Source organism: Centroberyx gerrardi, chromosome 22 (genome assembly GCF_048128805.1).
Source record: "Centroberyx gerrardi isolate f3 chromosome 22, fCenGer3.hap1.cur.20231027, whole genome shotgun sequence".
Taxonomy (NCBI): Eukaryota; Metazoa; Chordata; class Actinopteri; order Beryciformes; family Berycidae; genus Centroberyx; species Centroberyx gerrardi.
The window spans coordinates 1651786-1667935 of record NC_136018.1 but is presented as its reverse complement, the minus strand read 5'-3'; the positions used below and the strand labels follow the sequence as shown (position 1 = coordinate 1667935).

General features: G+C 44.2%; 1 protein-coding gene across 1 annotated transcript; it reads right to left on the bottom strand.

The window, feature by feature from the left end:
- Positions 1–413: 413 nt before the first annotated feature.
- Positions 414–13738, bottom strand: LOC139916272 (uncharacterized). Its single transcript, XM_078291503.1, has 8 exons — positions 13645–13738; positions 11110–11154; positions 9341–9409; positions 7442–7630; positions 5439–5489; positions 4012–4059; positions 3747–3791; positions 414–2350 (listed from the first exon to the last, which is right to left on the bottom strand). Exons 1-8 carry the CDS (start codon positions 13736–13738, stop codon positions 414–416), a joined length of 2478 nt encoding a protein of 825 aa, XP_078147629.1.
- Positions 13739–16150: the final 2412 nt, after the last annotated feature.

Here is a 16150-nt window from a genome sequence, read left to right as displayed (position 1 = left end):
CGCAGTGGCCATACTACGACTTATCTAGAGATAATGACATAAATAACTCAAGATATCTCAACAAAACAAAGAAAATTAACTCGTTATCACGGGAAAACGGCAAAATAAAATGTATGAATATATGTCCTCAATGGGCTTCCGTACATGTGTCTGGTGTCTCAAGTCTTAAAGATCCCTCTTTACCCAGAATCCTCCCTTCATCTCCATCGCTCCTCATGACTGAAGTGGATTTACTGGTGAAATAAATCAGAACATGGGAACAGCAGGTGCTCCAAACATTTTGCACACTATTTCATGCTAACAAGGTAGATGCCACGCCCCCCTTTCCCCCTTCCTATAATAACCCTCCCCGGCCAATCAGAGTTCAAGCACCGTGTGTGAGGTCATCATCGCGCGCCGCGGAAGGGAGGGTGTCATTTCTTCTTCCCCCCGACGGCCATCTTCTCCTCTACGCCGCTCTTCTCCCTCCGGACCGCCGTCTTCACGCTCTCCGTCCTCTCCTCCGCCGCCGGCTTCGGTTGGGTGCCGTTCAGCGTCCTCTCGGCCGGCTTCTCCTCTCTCTTTCTCTCTTGTCTCTCTTTCTTCGCTTCCCTCTCTTCCACCTTGGCGGCGTTGCGTTCCCTCTCTGCTCTCTCCCTCGCCAGCCGCTCCGCCTCCATCTTCTCCCGCACGGCTTTTTCTTTGGCTAGCTTTAGCCTTTCCATCATCTCCTTCTCTCGGGCTGCGTTCGCCTTGTCGGCCTTCTCTCTCTCCACCTTTTCCTTAGCTGCTCTCTCTTTCTCCAGTCTTTCTTTCTCTGCTCTCTCCTTGGCGACCCGTTCCTTCTCCAGTCTCTCTCTCTCCAGCCTCTCCTTCTCCCGGGCGATTCTCTCCCTTTCCTTAGCGATGCGTTCTCGCTCTAACGCTTCCTTTTCGGCCTTCTCTCTCTCCGTCTTTTCCTTAGCTGCTCTCTCTTTCTCCAGTCTTTCTTTCTCCGCTCTCTCCTTGGCGACCCGTTCCTTCTCTAGTCTCTCCCTTTCGGCCCTCTCTCTCTCCATCCTCTCCTTCTCCCGGGCGATTCTCTCTCTTTCCCTGGCGATGCGCTCTCTCTCCATCCTCTCCCTCTCCCTGGCTAGTCTTTCTTTCTCTGCTCTCTCCTTTTCGAGTCTCTCCTTTTCTGCCCTCTCTCTCTCCATCCTCTGCTTCTCCCGGGCAATTCTCTCTCTTTCTTTAGCGATGCGCTCTCTCTCCATCCTCTCCCTCTCTTCCTTTTCTTTGGCAGCCTGTTCTGCTCTCTCTTTCTCCAATCTTTCCTTTTCCGCTCTCTCTTTAGCCGCCCGCTCTCTCTCCAATCTCTCCTTCTCCCTGGCTAGTCTCTCCTTTTCCTTAGCGATGCGTTCTCTCTCCAGCCTTTCTTTCTCTGCTCTCTCTTTGGCGACTCGTTCTTTTTCTAGTCTCTCCTTTTCGGCCCTCTCTCTCTCCATCCTCTCCTTCTCCCGGGCGATTCTCTCTCTTTCCTTAGCGATGCGTTCTCTCTCTAGTTTCTCTCTCTCCAGCCTTTCTTTCTCCGCTCTCTCTTTGGCAATTCGCTCTCTCTCAAGTCTCTCTCTTTCTTTGGCGATGCGCTCCCTCTCCATCCTCTCCTTTTCGGCCTTCTCTCTCTCCATCCTTTCCTTTTCGGCCTTCTCTCTCTCCATCCTTTCCTTTTCGGCCTTCTCTCTCTCCATCCTCTCCTTCTCCCTGGCTATTCTCTCTCTTTCTTTGGCGATGCGCACTGTCTCCATCCTCTCCTTTTCGGCCTTCTCTCTCTCCATCCTCTCTTTTTCGGCTTTCTCTCTCGCCAGCATCTCTTTCTCCAGGCGCTCCCTCTCCTCCTTTTCCTTGGCTGCCCTCTCTCTCTCCGCCTTCTCTCTTTCCCTGGCCAGGCGCTCTCTCTCCATCTTCTCCTTCTCCGCCCTCTCTCGCTCCAGTCGTTCCCTCTCTTCTCTGGCCGCCTTTTCTTTAGCCAGTCTCTCCATCTCTTCCCTCTCTTTCTCTGCCCTCTCCCTCGCCAGCCGCTCCCTCTCTGCTTTCTCCTTGGCTTCCCTCTCCATCCTCTCCTTCTCCTCCTTTTCTTTCTCCAGCCTCTCCTCCTCCCTCCTCTTCTCCTCCCTCTCCCTCTCCTGTCTCAGTTTCTCCTGCGCGTCCTCCAGCCTCTTCATCTTCAGCGCCCAGGCCCGCTCCCTCTCCTCCTCCTCGGCGGCGAGGATGGCCCGGACCTCGGCCACGGCCATCTGAGCGATCCTCTTGGCCTCCATCTTCTCGTGGATCGTCCTCAGCTCTTGGCGCAGGGCCGACCGCAGCTTCAGGCCGAGGCCTTTGATTGGGTGATCTGAGGTTGAGGTGGCGGTGGGGGGGGGGGTTGGAGGTGGAGACGTGCTTTTAACGACTGTGTAATATAACAGTCTCGTTCGCAAGCATGCTCAGCTCAAAAGGTTAGACAAATTAGGGGTTGCAACACCTCATCACCTCAACATTAATTTATTAATACGACACACCAATCAACCGATCAAGTGTTAGAAACACAACCACTGGACATGGAATCACCGTCAGCAGGATGCTGCATTCCACTGGAAGCTGGAAGTCGATAGCTCTGAGTTGGTTACCGACTTCTGATCTAAATGCGTTCCAAACACGCTTTGCCCACTAACGTTAACGCTAGCTATCTGGCAGCTCTAGTAACATTAGTGGGCTAGTTCATACCACCAAAGACTTCTATCTAGTAACGAAGCACAAGTCAACTGAATTACAAATGGAAACTACAAAGTTGTTAAAACATAACACAAAAACTACATATCAAGTAACATCAAGTTTTATCAAGTACAAATTGATGCAAAGGGAATTCAGTTGACTTTTCACCGTGTGCGCCGCCGTACCGCTGTGATGTCAGCTGTGTTTATGTCTGAGAACTCGGGCGGAATGAATCTTGCCCGAATTTCCGACTGGGAACTCAGACTTGAACGACCGTCCTGTTGAACTTTTCCGTGTCGAAGTTGTTTTTCTCTGAGTTTCGAGTTCAATGGAATGCAGCATATAACCTGCTAATTTTTACACTACACCTAATCAAAAACGCAAATCTCACTGAAGTTGTATCATCAAGGCTAAATATCATCAGCGTTTACAGAAAACTGGTATCTCTTCTATCCAAAAATGTGTGTAGCTTCGGACAAATTAGGGAGCATTGAGTCAAATCTGGCTGATTTTCTTACCAATAGTCCGAAGGTGATGACAGATTTTGGTGTGGGAGACAGTATAAGCTGTTAATAAATTACAATACAAAATTTATGACAAAACATATTGAGTAGCTAAAGCCCAAACCTAAATGTGTGTAAAGCCTGACATTTAATGGTAAAAAGGAGATGTCACCACCGGTAGAAGGTGACATCAGCTGGCACCAAAGATCAGCCAATAGCAGACGGCAATTTCAGTAGCGTGGTTTTTACCTTTAAATGTCAGGCTTTACACACATTTGGGTTTGGGGTTTAGTTTCTCTTTAAGATTAGTGGTTTTATCGCATTAAATCTTCAATACCTCTACATCATTAAAGTGTATTGAGCTACTCTCCACCTGCCAAATAGATGCAGACGAAACACTTCAAATGGCAAAAAAACCAAAACAAAACACTAGACTGCCAGCTGTCAAGCCAAAGCCGTGCAGGAAATCTGTCAGATATCACGTCAGACCAAGAAAAGTCTTTATTTCCGACATGCAGAAGGCAGGTTCGGTACCTTGGGACCGGTTCTTTCTAGCAGCCGACTCCCCCGGCGTCTCGTCTGAGACAGAGGGCAGGAAACAGTTTGTCAGGTCAGATTTATCTCTGAAGCGCTTTTAACAAACAGCTCTGTCACAAAGTGCTTCAGAGAGAGACTAAAGACACCAGCATGTTTGAGACGATGACAAATACTTCTGTCTGAATACGAGAAGAGGATGAAAATTGGCAGCTGAGGTTTCACAATAACAGATCTCTGACTTTCTTTTATTAGTTAGATCTACCTTTTGGGAGTTTAATTTCTGGAACGGGGACATCTGTGGTCTTCTCTTCTGGTATGGTTCCACACACACACACACACACACACACACACACACACACACACACACACACACACACCAGAGGGTTTGGTACTGAATCAGGCAAATTCAACATGCCAATCGCAAAGGTCAAACCATCACACCAGGCCAGGCAGTTTGCTCTCAACACTCTCAGCAGCAAAAGTAGATAAACTTCTGTTTTAACGCCAATATATCAACATATAAATTCAGCAAGTAAGCTTCACTCAGCAAAACAACAAATTGCTGAAATCTTGGGCTTGATGCAGTAGACATTCAACAGATAGAAGTCTCCATAATCCCAGTAAAGAACGCACTCAGGGGGTTTTATGTCTTTTACACAACGGTTACCAATGCATGTGTTTCCCTAAAGTAGTGAACATACATGAGATTAAAAAAACAGGAGAAATCAACGAAGATCACTAACTAGCTCCCTGGTTACCACAAGAGTCACTGCGGAACAACAGTGTCAATATGAAACGCTACTGAAAACGTGAACTAACACACACACACACACACACACACACTCTCACACAGTGATGTTATTGCTGTAGGAAACACCAGAGGAAGTCTCCAGACTGTTTGGGTCAAAGAGTCAAACAGTCTGGACTGGTGAACTTTGAAGCCAATACAGAAGTATCAGCAGCAGCAGTTCCTTAATGTCAATGCAACTCCATGAAGTCAATGGGACCGCAACCCAACTTCTGCTAAATCTACTGTGTGAAGTCAATACATTTTTTCTACAAGAAGTTTTGGTCTCAGCAGCTAATTTCACTTCTTCTAATGCGTGTCCTTATGGAGATTTTCAAAATAATTGTGTCATTAACGGGATATAATTGTTATAAAACGGGGTTGTTTTCCTAGTGATTGACAGGTCGGCAATTACGGGCCAATAGCAGGCGGAGCTGCGGCTCTGCAGACAACCCAAACTCCGCCCCCTCCACCTTTACTCCGCCCTAAAAAATGTCAACATGGCGGCGACCGTAAACCCAATCTCCAGGCTTCAAAACCCTTCAGAAGACGATGGGGGACATCACACTCACTACTCCATCAGTTTCTACAGTCTATGGTTAGGACCGAGCAAACTTACAGCACCACCACAGCATGCAGTTTCAGTAAGAGTGTCCCGAGTGGGAATTGAACCCCCAACCCTGGCAGTGTTAGCGCCTTGCTCTACCGATTTAGTCAGAGGACCAAGAGGAGCCGTGCAGAGAGAGGAGAACCAGGACGGTACCTTGACTTCTGCCTTTCTTCTTCACGTCTTTCTTGTCCTCTACAAGGTTGAGAGACAGGCCAGGTATCAGTGGGGTATTGATGAGGCAATGTGCAGAGAGATCAATACACACACACACACACACACGTACAGTTCGTACCTTTTCTCAGCCTCTCTTTCCTGAGAGCAGGACCTTTTACCTTCTTCTCATCTGATCCAACAAACAGGAAAGTGAATGATCAATACATAATAATCTACCTGCTATATGTCGAGTCACACTGAAATTTGAAATTGACAGGAAATAATGGGCTTCATTATAAAATTAAATGAGTCCAGTTTGAGGAAAAACACACAGAGCAGAAGAAGATTTATTGAGACAGAAGGAAGTGAATATTATTGTCTTACAGGCAGAAAAAGTTAAAGAGATGCCAGAGTTTGTCGTCTAATCTACAGTGAGAGTCATATTCATGTTAGAGAACACAGAGACAGCTGGACAGGCAGACAGGCAGACAGACAGACAGGCAGACAGACAGACAGACAGGCAGACAGGCAGACAGACAGACAGGCAGGCAGACAGACAGGCAGACAGACAGGCAGAGTACTGCAGAATATGACAGCAGTGCAGTCACATCACCGATAACATCAACTTCATCATCATCATCTTCAAGCCCAGGCCACATCACATCAATACCAGCAAATACAACTATACAGGGCAGGAAACTTTCTTTTTCCCGTCGGCTACTCAGAATTTTATAACACTATTTATTTTTTAACACTAATTTACCTGCCAACTAGATTGTTCATGTAAAGCAGGACCTGTGGACCTGCCCGAGTGGCTGAGAAAGCCATAATTCACCAGCACTGGCTTGGTGGTAACTTCCCACCCTGCCGCTGCATGTCTGAGTCGTTCAGGTCTTTCCGAGAGCGTCGCTGTAGGACAAAGTTGGGAGAGCGTTCGGTCCCCGCCGACAGACAACAGGTGCTTTCCAGGACAAAATACACCAGGCTTTTCCACTGCAGGGCCAAGTGGGGCCTGACAAGACCAGGGCCGGTTAAAATAACATTTATAACGTAAGATCAAATGCTTTGTTTATTTTAAACAACAATTTAACTGGAAGAAGCATCTCTATTAGACGGCTCTATTAACAAGATGTGAGAAGAACCCTAAGAATCACAGCTATTGGGGAAAAACGACTAATTCAAACAATTCTTGTGGTGTTCTGTAGTACTTCCTGTGATCCACCCAAGCAACAACACTACCACCACTAAGAGACAATTAGAGATGAAAAACATTGTATTATTTACCCAAATCTCCCTCTAAAACACAATGAAGCATCACTGCTAGAGAGCAAGGTAAATCAAATTAAAATAACTATAATGCAACCTCGTTTTGAAGAACTATAGCCATAATGTTTGGAATTAAAGGTACAGTAAGTAATCTGTACTGTCCCACAGCACAAAATGAACATAATGTATCTGTAAGGGTTTGATTAATACCAATGAATCAGTGATTACTTGGACAGGTGCTGAGATTTCTGTCTTTCAAAACTCACTTTCTGGCACGATCTCTGCCTTTTGTTACCAAAAACATATTACTTACTGGTCCTTTAATGTCTTATCTGATATATTTACATGTCCAAAGAACAGTGTACTAGAGTCATAACTGGGATAAATATAGGGACGAATGTTAAAAATTAAAATAACCGCAAGCGCCACTGCTACAGAAAATCACACAGGAAAAACTGATCAGAGAAATGTTGCTGTGTTGAAATGTATTGATTTTCTCGCCCAACTGGCCTTTAGGAATCTCTTCAATATTAACTGTGGGACTTGGGACTAAATCAATAGTTCAACGTTTTTTTTAAAAGTCCTCTTGGAAAGTCTGGTAATTTCTGCATCTTACAAGATTTTGACCAAAGTGCTTCTGTTTGTTTCTGCAGTGGAAACCAGACGACTGTCCCCCATCAGGTCCTCAGCAAGACAACAAACACACTGCCATCCTCCCCCCAGCCGGACTGGGCTACTTCCTGGTCTGGTCCTCATTGGTCGGTAGCGGGACCAGGGAGCCTCGCTATTGGCTGTGGCTCTGGTTCCTGCCCTCCTACTGGTTCTGGAGGTCCAGTATGACCCCTTCGACCGCGCCGCCCGAGGAGGAAGTCCCGCCCTCCTCCTGCCTGTCCTCCTCCCTCTTCTCCTCCTCCTCCTCCTCGCCTCGCTCTACGGGCGAAGCCACTACGTCATACAGGAAGGTGAAGAAGCCATAGAACCAATCGGATCCCTCCTCGGCTAAAATATCAAGAACCTCCTCTAGCGACTCAGCGTTCTCACTACCACCGCCATCTTTGGTCAAGCCTGACGAAAGACAAAGAGAGAGAAACAGACAAGAGGGGAGGAGGTGGAGATGAAAAAGGGAAGGAAGGGAAGGGAAGGAAGGAAGGAAGGAAGGAAGGAAAGAAGGAAGGAAAGAGAGAAGGAGAAAAGGAAAGGTGTAAGAAGAGGTGGAAGGGAGGAAGGAAGGAAGGGAGGAAGGAAGGAAAGGAAGAATGGGGTTATGTAAGAGGAGGGATGGGAAGGAGAGAGAAGGGAGTTGAGAGGGTAGGTTGGTTGGTTGGGAGGGAAGGAAGGAAGGAAGGAAGGAAGGAAGGAAGGAAGGATGGAAGGAAGGAAAGAAGGAAGGAAAAAACCAAAAAACCAAACCAAGGACGGAATGGAGAACAACGGTAACAAAAATGGGGAAAAAATACGGATGATGACGAGGGAAAGAGAGAAGACTGTGAGTTTCAAGAGTCCTGTATGAAGCACAGACAACATCACTTCCTGAAACAAGCCCTGACTTCCTGTCTCAGCCTGGTCAGGTGGTCTCTGACTTCCTGTCTACCTGTACAGCGGCGGCCATCTTCGCTCCAGTCTCGCCAGGCCAAACCCAAACCCGCCATTTTCCCCAAATCTCACTTTGGCTCTGAGAAATACCTTCCCTATTTTCTCTCAGTCAGTGAACGCACTCGTGTTTTCATTGGCTACACAGAATGTCAATCAGCGACACCGGTCAGAGACGACGACGCCCCCATCTATAATGCGGTTACAGGTAGGACTGGGAGTCGATTCCAAAAAGAATCGATTCTTCGATTCCAGGCGTTTGGGAATCGAGAATCGACTCCAAAGCTGTGGAGTCGATTCCACACAGTACAGAAAATGCAGCATGTAGGAGTGAATCCCAAAGCTGCCCGGCAACAGAGAGAGGGAGAGTGAGGAGTGAGACATTAGACCGGGTGTTAGACTCTGTCACTGACTGTTGAGAGAATGCCTGATTCTACACCACACACATCGGTATTTTAGTTTAGAGAAAGATGAAAACAAAGAAAGATTGAGACAAAAGACCGGCTCACAACAAAACTGTACTGTTTATTTTATAAGATCTGCTCGCACCTCCTATGTTTTAGTTTTGGAAACGAGAACCAAGACATTTTTTGTCTAGAATCAACTCTTGGAATCGACTATTGATTCCCGATACTTGGGAGTCAATTCCCAAATTTTTGGAACTGAACAGCCCTACTTACAACACAAAGTAAGTACAGTTTTTATTGGATTTGTCTTGAATTAGACACAAATATTTTCTTCACTGTTATGCCCAAGAGAAGAAATCGTCCAATAACCAAAGAGAAAGCAAAGCGCTGTGACGGTTAGGACGGACTGCTGAGACTTTTCCTTTTACCATTTCTACCGCGAACGTTAGCCAACACGAGTTAAACATCTTGCTTTGCCCGCTCTTTGGCTTGATATGAACATCTCTCCTCATTCTGCTGATTCTGTCTTTTCACAGTCGGCAAAACAGGCGATCGGACAATCATGAATGGCAGCCGACACGCCACCGAGTCTAGTTTTAGACCCATCTACTGATATACAGATCTGCTTAACCTCAGTCACTGCTTTAGTTGGGTTCAATCCACCGTGTGAGGTTGGTTACTGTTAACTGAGGCACTGTTACACTGTAAACCACACCAGTCATGCTTTAGAGAGCGAAAGAGAGAGAAAAACAACAGAGAAGTATTTAACTGGACTTGCCAAGCAGGACTTTAGCGTCTTCCACGTCAAAGTCTCCGTCTCCATCTGCGTCGTACGCCGTCAGCTTCCCTGAGGAGGAAGAGGAGGAGGAGGAGGAGAGGAAGGCTGAGTGACATCACACCTACTGGCTTAAGCAACTGATAATATTTTAACTATCAGATAATGTAATAACTTCTCAAAATGTAATAAAAAGTTCCTCTAAATGGGTCAAAAATTTAATAAAAGCATGTTAAAGTAATAAACTGATAATGTAATATCTTGAGACTAATAACTTTTTCCTGATAATGTAGTAAATTACTCCATTAACCGGCAATTACTTAATTATATGGGTATAACATTCTATATTAAAATTCTGACAATAACAGTCAGAAAATTACATTACATTATCTGCCAATTTATTATAGGCAACACAACAGCTTTTATTACATTTTCTACCCATATAGAGGGACATTTTATTACAGGTTGACAAATTATTACATTATCCAGCATTTATTACATTATCCAGCATTTATTACATTATCGGTCAGTACAACATTCTTTCCCAAAATCAGAAAAGATACCTGAGATACACTGACCTTATCATTACCTCTAACACTGCTACTCATGGCACTGTAAGGTGCTTTGGATTAAAGGATATTAGACACTAATATAAGCTAGTGATATGAATATAGCATGGGAGGTATTTTGTGCACACTACAGAGTGATGAAGTGTTTAAAGTGAGACAGAGATCTATATTTAAAACACTGAAGACGCAGCCAGGCTTCAACTTTAGTGCTGGAGGAAGAGGAAGTGGAGGAGGAGGTGATGCTGCTGATGTGTCAAAGACAGGCTGACCCTCTGAGTTTCTCACACACACACACACACACACACACACACACACACACTTCTCCCTTGTCACACTGACCACACGCGGTCAGCCATCTTCTCTTTCTGAGGAAATCATCAAGAAATACATGTTGACACTGTGTTGTCACAGCCTGGGAAACAGCAGCAGCCACCAGTCAGACGCCTGTAGACTGACTGTGGCCGGACAGTTTGTCTGCTCTAGCAGGCATGTGGCAGGTGGTGAAACATCAGCTGGAGCTCCTATTCTGTCCTAAACACTGTCTTTAGATGGGGGGAGTAAACCGGTGAGAGTGGCTGTGAATTCTGGGACAGCCAGAGGACAAAACAAAGTTAATTTCCTGCCCTGATCTGATAAGACAAACACAGCAGGCAGCAGACCCACATTATATGAGTTACTGAAGGCCTGAGGCATGCAAATTCTGGCTCGATTTAAAGCAGTACAGTAGACCTCAAGCATTTTATTAGCTTTGTGATAGAAACAATCAAAATTATTATGATTAATAGCATATGAAAAAAAGCATCCCAGTATCCAAATTGTTATGAATTGCTGTATAATGATGAGATATACTAGTATACTATAATAGGGCTTATTTATAGTAATTATACCAAGGTAACAAGTAATTTGACAATGATATATTGATGTTTAACAATGCTAACCTAACCTAACCTAACCCTTTTACTCTATTTTGTTCACCACCCTTCACCTCTTTTCTTTGCAGCTCTAACCTGTAACCCAATTTCTTATCTCATCCTATACTACCTCATCTTATCGTATCCAACCTCGTCTTACCTTACCTGTTCCTACCCCATCTACACCTGGTGACACTACTTTTGCTCTGTGACAGAATCATGGGGTGAAATGACACGTTGGCATGGTGACAACAACCCAGTGACATGAATAGATGTTAGTTTGAGACCGTACCTTGTAAAACCTCAGAAAAGTTCATATGAAACTCCTTAGCTCTGGCTGCATGCAGGAATAACAGAGAGAGAGAGAGAGAGAGAGAGAGAGAGAGAGAGACCAAGTGAAATTTCAGCGAGGCAAAAAAGACAGTTTAGCAAAAGAGACATCAGAGCATTGCAGAGCAAATCTTTACCTCTGTCGACAGTGAGAGAGAGCTGAATTAGCACAAAACAATGCATTCAAAAGACAATATAGGGAGAGCGGAAGGGAGAAATGCATGAGACTTATTTAGCAAGCAAGGTTTCCCTTGAGAGACATCATGACATCACCCAACCACAGCTTTAGCATGGAGGACAGGATGCTGTAGCATTGCAAAAGAGTAGCTAAAGGTTTATTTAGCACATGAGGCATCCATCGCAGTGAAAAAGAACAATGGATTGAGACAAGAGGCGTGAAGCTGGTTCATGGTTCACACAGAAACATCTGTAGACTGATCTCACTGTCCGTTATACTTTATACTGTCCCTTACAGGAGTTTTTTCAGCTGACAGATGCAGGAAGATACAACGATCAACTGCTATAAACATGAAGATGCTTATCAGTCATCTGGGACATTAGATTAGAATAATAACTTCCTCTTCTGACACTCAAAGCAGACACATTTCTTCCTGTGTGTGTGTGTGTGTGTGTACGTGTCAGAAAGTGCAGTGTGTGTGTGTGTGTGTGTGTGTGTGTGAGAGAGACAGAAACGGGTAGTGGAAGCCTCGTCTGCCTCTCTCAACCACAAGCAGAGGCAGGTTCCTGTATGTTAACCCAAATTTAGAAACTTTCAGCGCAGTGAGTGTGTGTATGTGTGTGTGTGTTTGTTTGTGTGTGCACACTATCTGTCTGAACCACATCAGTCACATCATGTTGCTGTATGTAAACTGAAAGCTAGGCTAGCTAACATGACAACGCTGCTACAATACTTAGTCATTTTAAAGTTACATCAGTCTGCCTTTTCCAAGGCTGAACTGCAGTTTACAATTTGAAAACATGAATCCTACTGGTTTGTTAATCAAATTCAATGACTATACAATAACATACTATCAGAAGTGGGGACTCGAGTCACAGTTTTAATAGCTTGAGACTTGACTTGATGCATGAAGAGAAGACTTGAGACTTGACTTGACTTGGGTTCTGGTGACTTGGGACTTGACTCTGACTTGTACTTTGATGACTTGAAAAGGTTTCTAAAGTCTTGACTTGAGATCTTGTGTTTGTGTAAATGACTTAGATTGAAAGTGATGAGATTTGTTCCAGCGGACGACTGAATTTAAATTCTGTTTTCTGAATTTGTATGGAATGATTGAATTTATTGAAGTTGAAACTGATTATAGAAATCAAACTCATGATGCTCTTACCAAGTTTTTATCCTATTAAAACCATATTGCATTGAAAAGTCCGAGATATTTAGTTTTCTTTAAGATATTAAATTGATACTGGACTCTTGATTTGTTCTGACTTGACTTGCTGTTCTACATTTAGACTTGAGACTTGACATTAATGACATGGGCTTGACTTGGACTTGACTTGGTAATCTACATTTAGACTTGGGACTTGATTTGAGACTTGTGCCTCAAGACTTGAGACTGACTTGGGACTCGAGCAAAGTTGGCTGCTGTCTATTATAAGTCTTGCACTGTCTCTTACACTGTATGTGAGATCCTGTTACCTCTTTCCAATGTAATGTCAGTATGAAATGTGAGTGTAAGTTGTCTGTATTTGTCATCAGCAAGATAAATCTCTATACATTTACTGTATTTGGTAATTAAAGTGATTTGTGATTTTGAAACAGCAACCTGAGTCCTTACTGTAGGAGTCCATACAGCGAGCCGACGGCTCACACACTCTGTGGAATTCACACCAGGCTGAATTTAGCCTGTGAAGCGGTTCACAGCTTCTCATCCGCGGCTGGATGTACTGCATGTCACTTCTTCTCATGACTTATTGACAGCGCTCAAGGTTTTATGTAAAATTATAAATCTGTAAATATAAAAATCTCATCCTGAAAGCTACCCAACGATCAGATGTCTATCATGACACTCACTTTTGAACGCTCTCTGCCTATTTTGTCTTGAGCTGCGACCGAAAGCTCAGACAGTGTCTGCTACATGCTAGCCACACTGCGTATACCTTTACACTTTACATTTACATTTTAGGCATTTAGCCGACTCTCTTATGCAGAGTGAGTGAGGTAGGGGCGACTCTTGCCTTTATCTTAATATTATGCAACGTTATTCAGTAATAGCTGTAGCATTCTTGAATGCTCCTCGCCTATAATGCTATTGAAGTCCGCTGTGACAGTACACCACAGCTTAAGACTATGTTGATAAAATACAACTTTATCCAATAATAAAAACGTCTTTTTGAATGTTACTCACTGGTGATACTGTTGTAGTCGCCTGTGTTGAAGTTGACCACACCTGGAGAACTCTAAACCCCAAAACTCTCGTCTTTACCTTGATATTATGCAACATTACACAACCGTCAAACTAATGTTGGCGCTGCTTACCGATGACGCTGTCGTAGTCCACGATGTCGAAGTAGACCACAGCCACCGAGCTCCAGACTCCCAGCAGAGCCAGGACCACGAACCAGGTGAACATGGAGTGCTTCGGACCTCCTCCCATACCACCTCCACCTCCACCTCCTCCTCCACCTCCTCCACCTCCACCTCCTCCTCCGTCCGTCTTCTTTCCATTCTTGCTTTCCACCGGTGCCTTCACCTCTGAGGGGGGAGAACCAGAGACAGAGAAGGGTTAAAGGGGATCAGCAGGACATACTGCAGGACATTTGGGGTCAGGGTGGGAGACAGGTACCATTCAAATGCTGGAAAGCTTTTGGCGGGTCAGCAACCATCATTCAGAGGGTCTTTTCCATTTTAGCAATATAGCCAGGCTGGTGAAACAGGGAATGTTCATGGTGATTTTTGCACCAGCCACATTAATAATAAGCTTGATTTGCACAAATAACTAGCTCCTGCCTATTGTTTTTTATGCGACGTATTTTAATTGTTTTTTGTTGATCTGGTAATGTTTGTGATGTATTTGTAATGATTCTTGTATGTTTCTCCTAGCTGCAACCACATTTTAAAGACTTGAAACATTGACTGCTAGATTTTGTAGAAAGGAAGAGGACTTTCAAATTGTTACCTGCAACAGTAGACTAATTTACCAGCCTATTCTACTTTTGGCTGGTAAAATAGTTAAAGTTCATGGTGGATTTTGGAATGCACCAGCCACACTGACTACCAGAGTTTTAGAAAAGAACAGACCCCCAAATGACGGTTGGTTACCTGCCAAAGTGGCCGGAAGAGTCGAAACACCTGCCAGCCGCCTGGTAACCTCCAAATGGGCTACTGTAATTATTATAGATTTAATTGATCAACTCAAGACCCGGGCAAACGTCTTTCTTGGTGCGTTGCAATGCAGTATGAGGAACATTTCCCTTTTTAAAAAGTCCATATGGCCCCAGTATAGTTAATACATGTATAAAATTTACTTTCCACACCGAACTGCCTTCCTGAAACTGTGCAGTCGTGCAAACTGACGACCTCAGACCTCAAACCTGGTGTTTATCAAACTTCAATACATATCTGTGGATACTGCTGACCTTTCATAAGGGATGTCCGCTGTACTGAACATGATGTTTGTGAAACCTGCTTTATTAAACACCAAGACCGAGAGGGGAGGGAGGAGAAGGAACGACAGGAAGACAAGCTGGACAAGAGGAGAGAAAGAGCTTCAAGTTACCAAGGTCAGTGACTGAAGGACTGGCTGAATGACAGACTGACGGGTTGGCTGACAGAATGAATGAATGAATGAATGAATGAATGAATAAATAGTTGCAAAAGAAAGCAAGGTAGACAAAAGCCAATAACTAACCCACTGACTGACTGAATAAACCAATGAATGAATGAATGAATGATACGGCTGACAGGTAAACAAGGCAGACGGAGGCCAATGAGTAACAGACTGAATAAATGAATGCACAAATCAATTAGTGAATGAATGAATGAATGAATTTAAATGAATGGCCGTCACCCACAGCCCATTGCCAGACAATGACACATGGTAAGAGACACTGAGATGTGTGTGTTATTCTGAACACTAAATACAGGAACAGAGATGTGTGTCAGTGTGTGTGTGTGTGCGTGTGTGTGTGTGTGAAAGACTAGACATGGTGACAGCTGAGATGCTAGTTCACCTCTCCAGGTTATCCTTTGTTAAGCACCAGGACAGGTTTTACAAGAAATCCTGGTGACATCCTTCATTTTCAAACTCAGAGGGTTTTCCTCAGGATGTGAAGTGCTGAGGCAGCTGAGGCATGTTGATGAATTTAGGTGCTATATTTTAATTAAAAAAGGAAGTACAGCTCTTTGCACTGCCAAAAAATGCATTGCGGTAACTTGGAAGTCTAATTGTCACCTCTCAACAGGACTTTAGCTCTCAGAAATGAATAGATGTGAACCACTGGAGAAAATTACATATATTTTAAGGAAGAAATAGGCTAAAATTTGGTAGCTTTACATTGACTACACTGAAACCTTGCTTTTGTCAACAATGGAAAGGTATAATACAGATATGATGAAGTGATTCAGTCCAAATTATCTCTCTTGAAATAGGTCTAAATGTGATATGTTTATATGTGTTATGTTTGATTCTAAGTTTGTATGTTCTATATTCTGAAAAACAAAAAATAAAAGAGGGAATTCAAGAGGGAATCCTGGATAAAGTGTTCCAGCAGAGGGAATCAAAGCGACATTCCCCATAGAAGAACAGAGCGAGCTCATAGAGTCATAGAGTCATAGAGTGAGTTGAGAGACATAGAGTCAACATGACCCAGACAGAGAGAGAGAGAGAGAGAGACTGAGAGAGAGACTGGGAGAGAGAGAGAGAGAGACTGAGAGAGAGACTGGGAGAGAGAGAGAGAGAGAGAGAGAAAGAGAGAGAGAGACAGAGAGAGAGAGACAGAGTCAACATGACCCAGAGAGAGAGAGAGACAGAGAGAGAGATAGA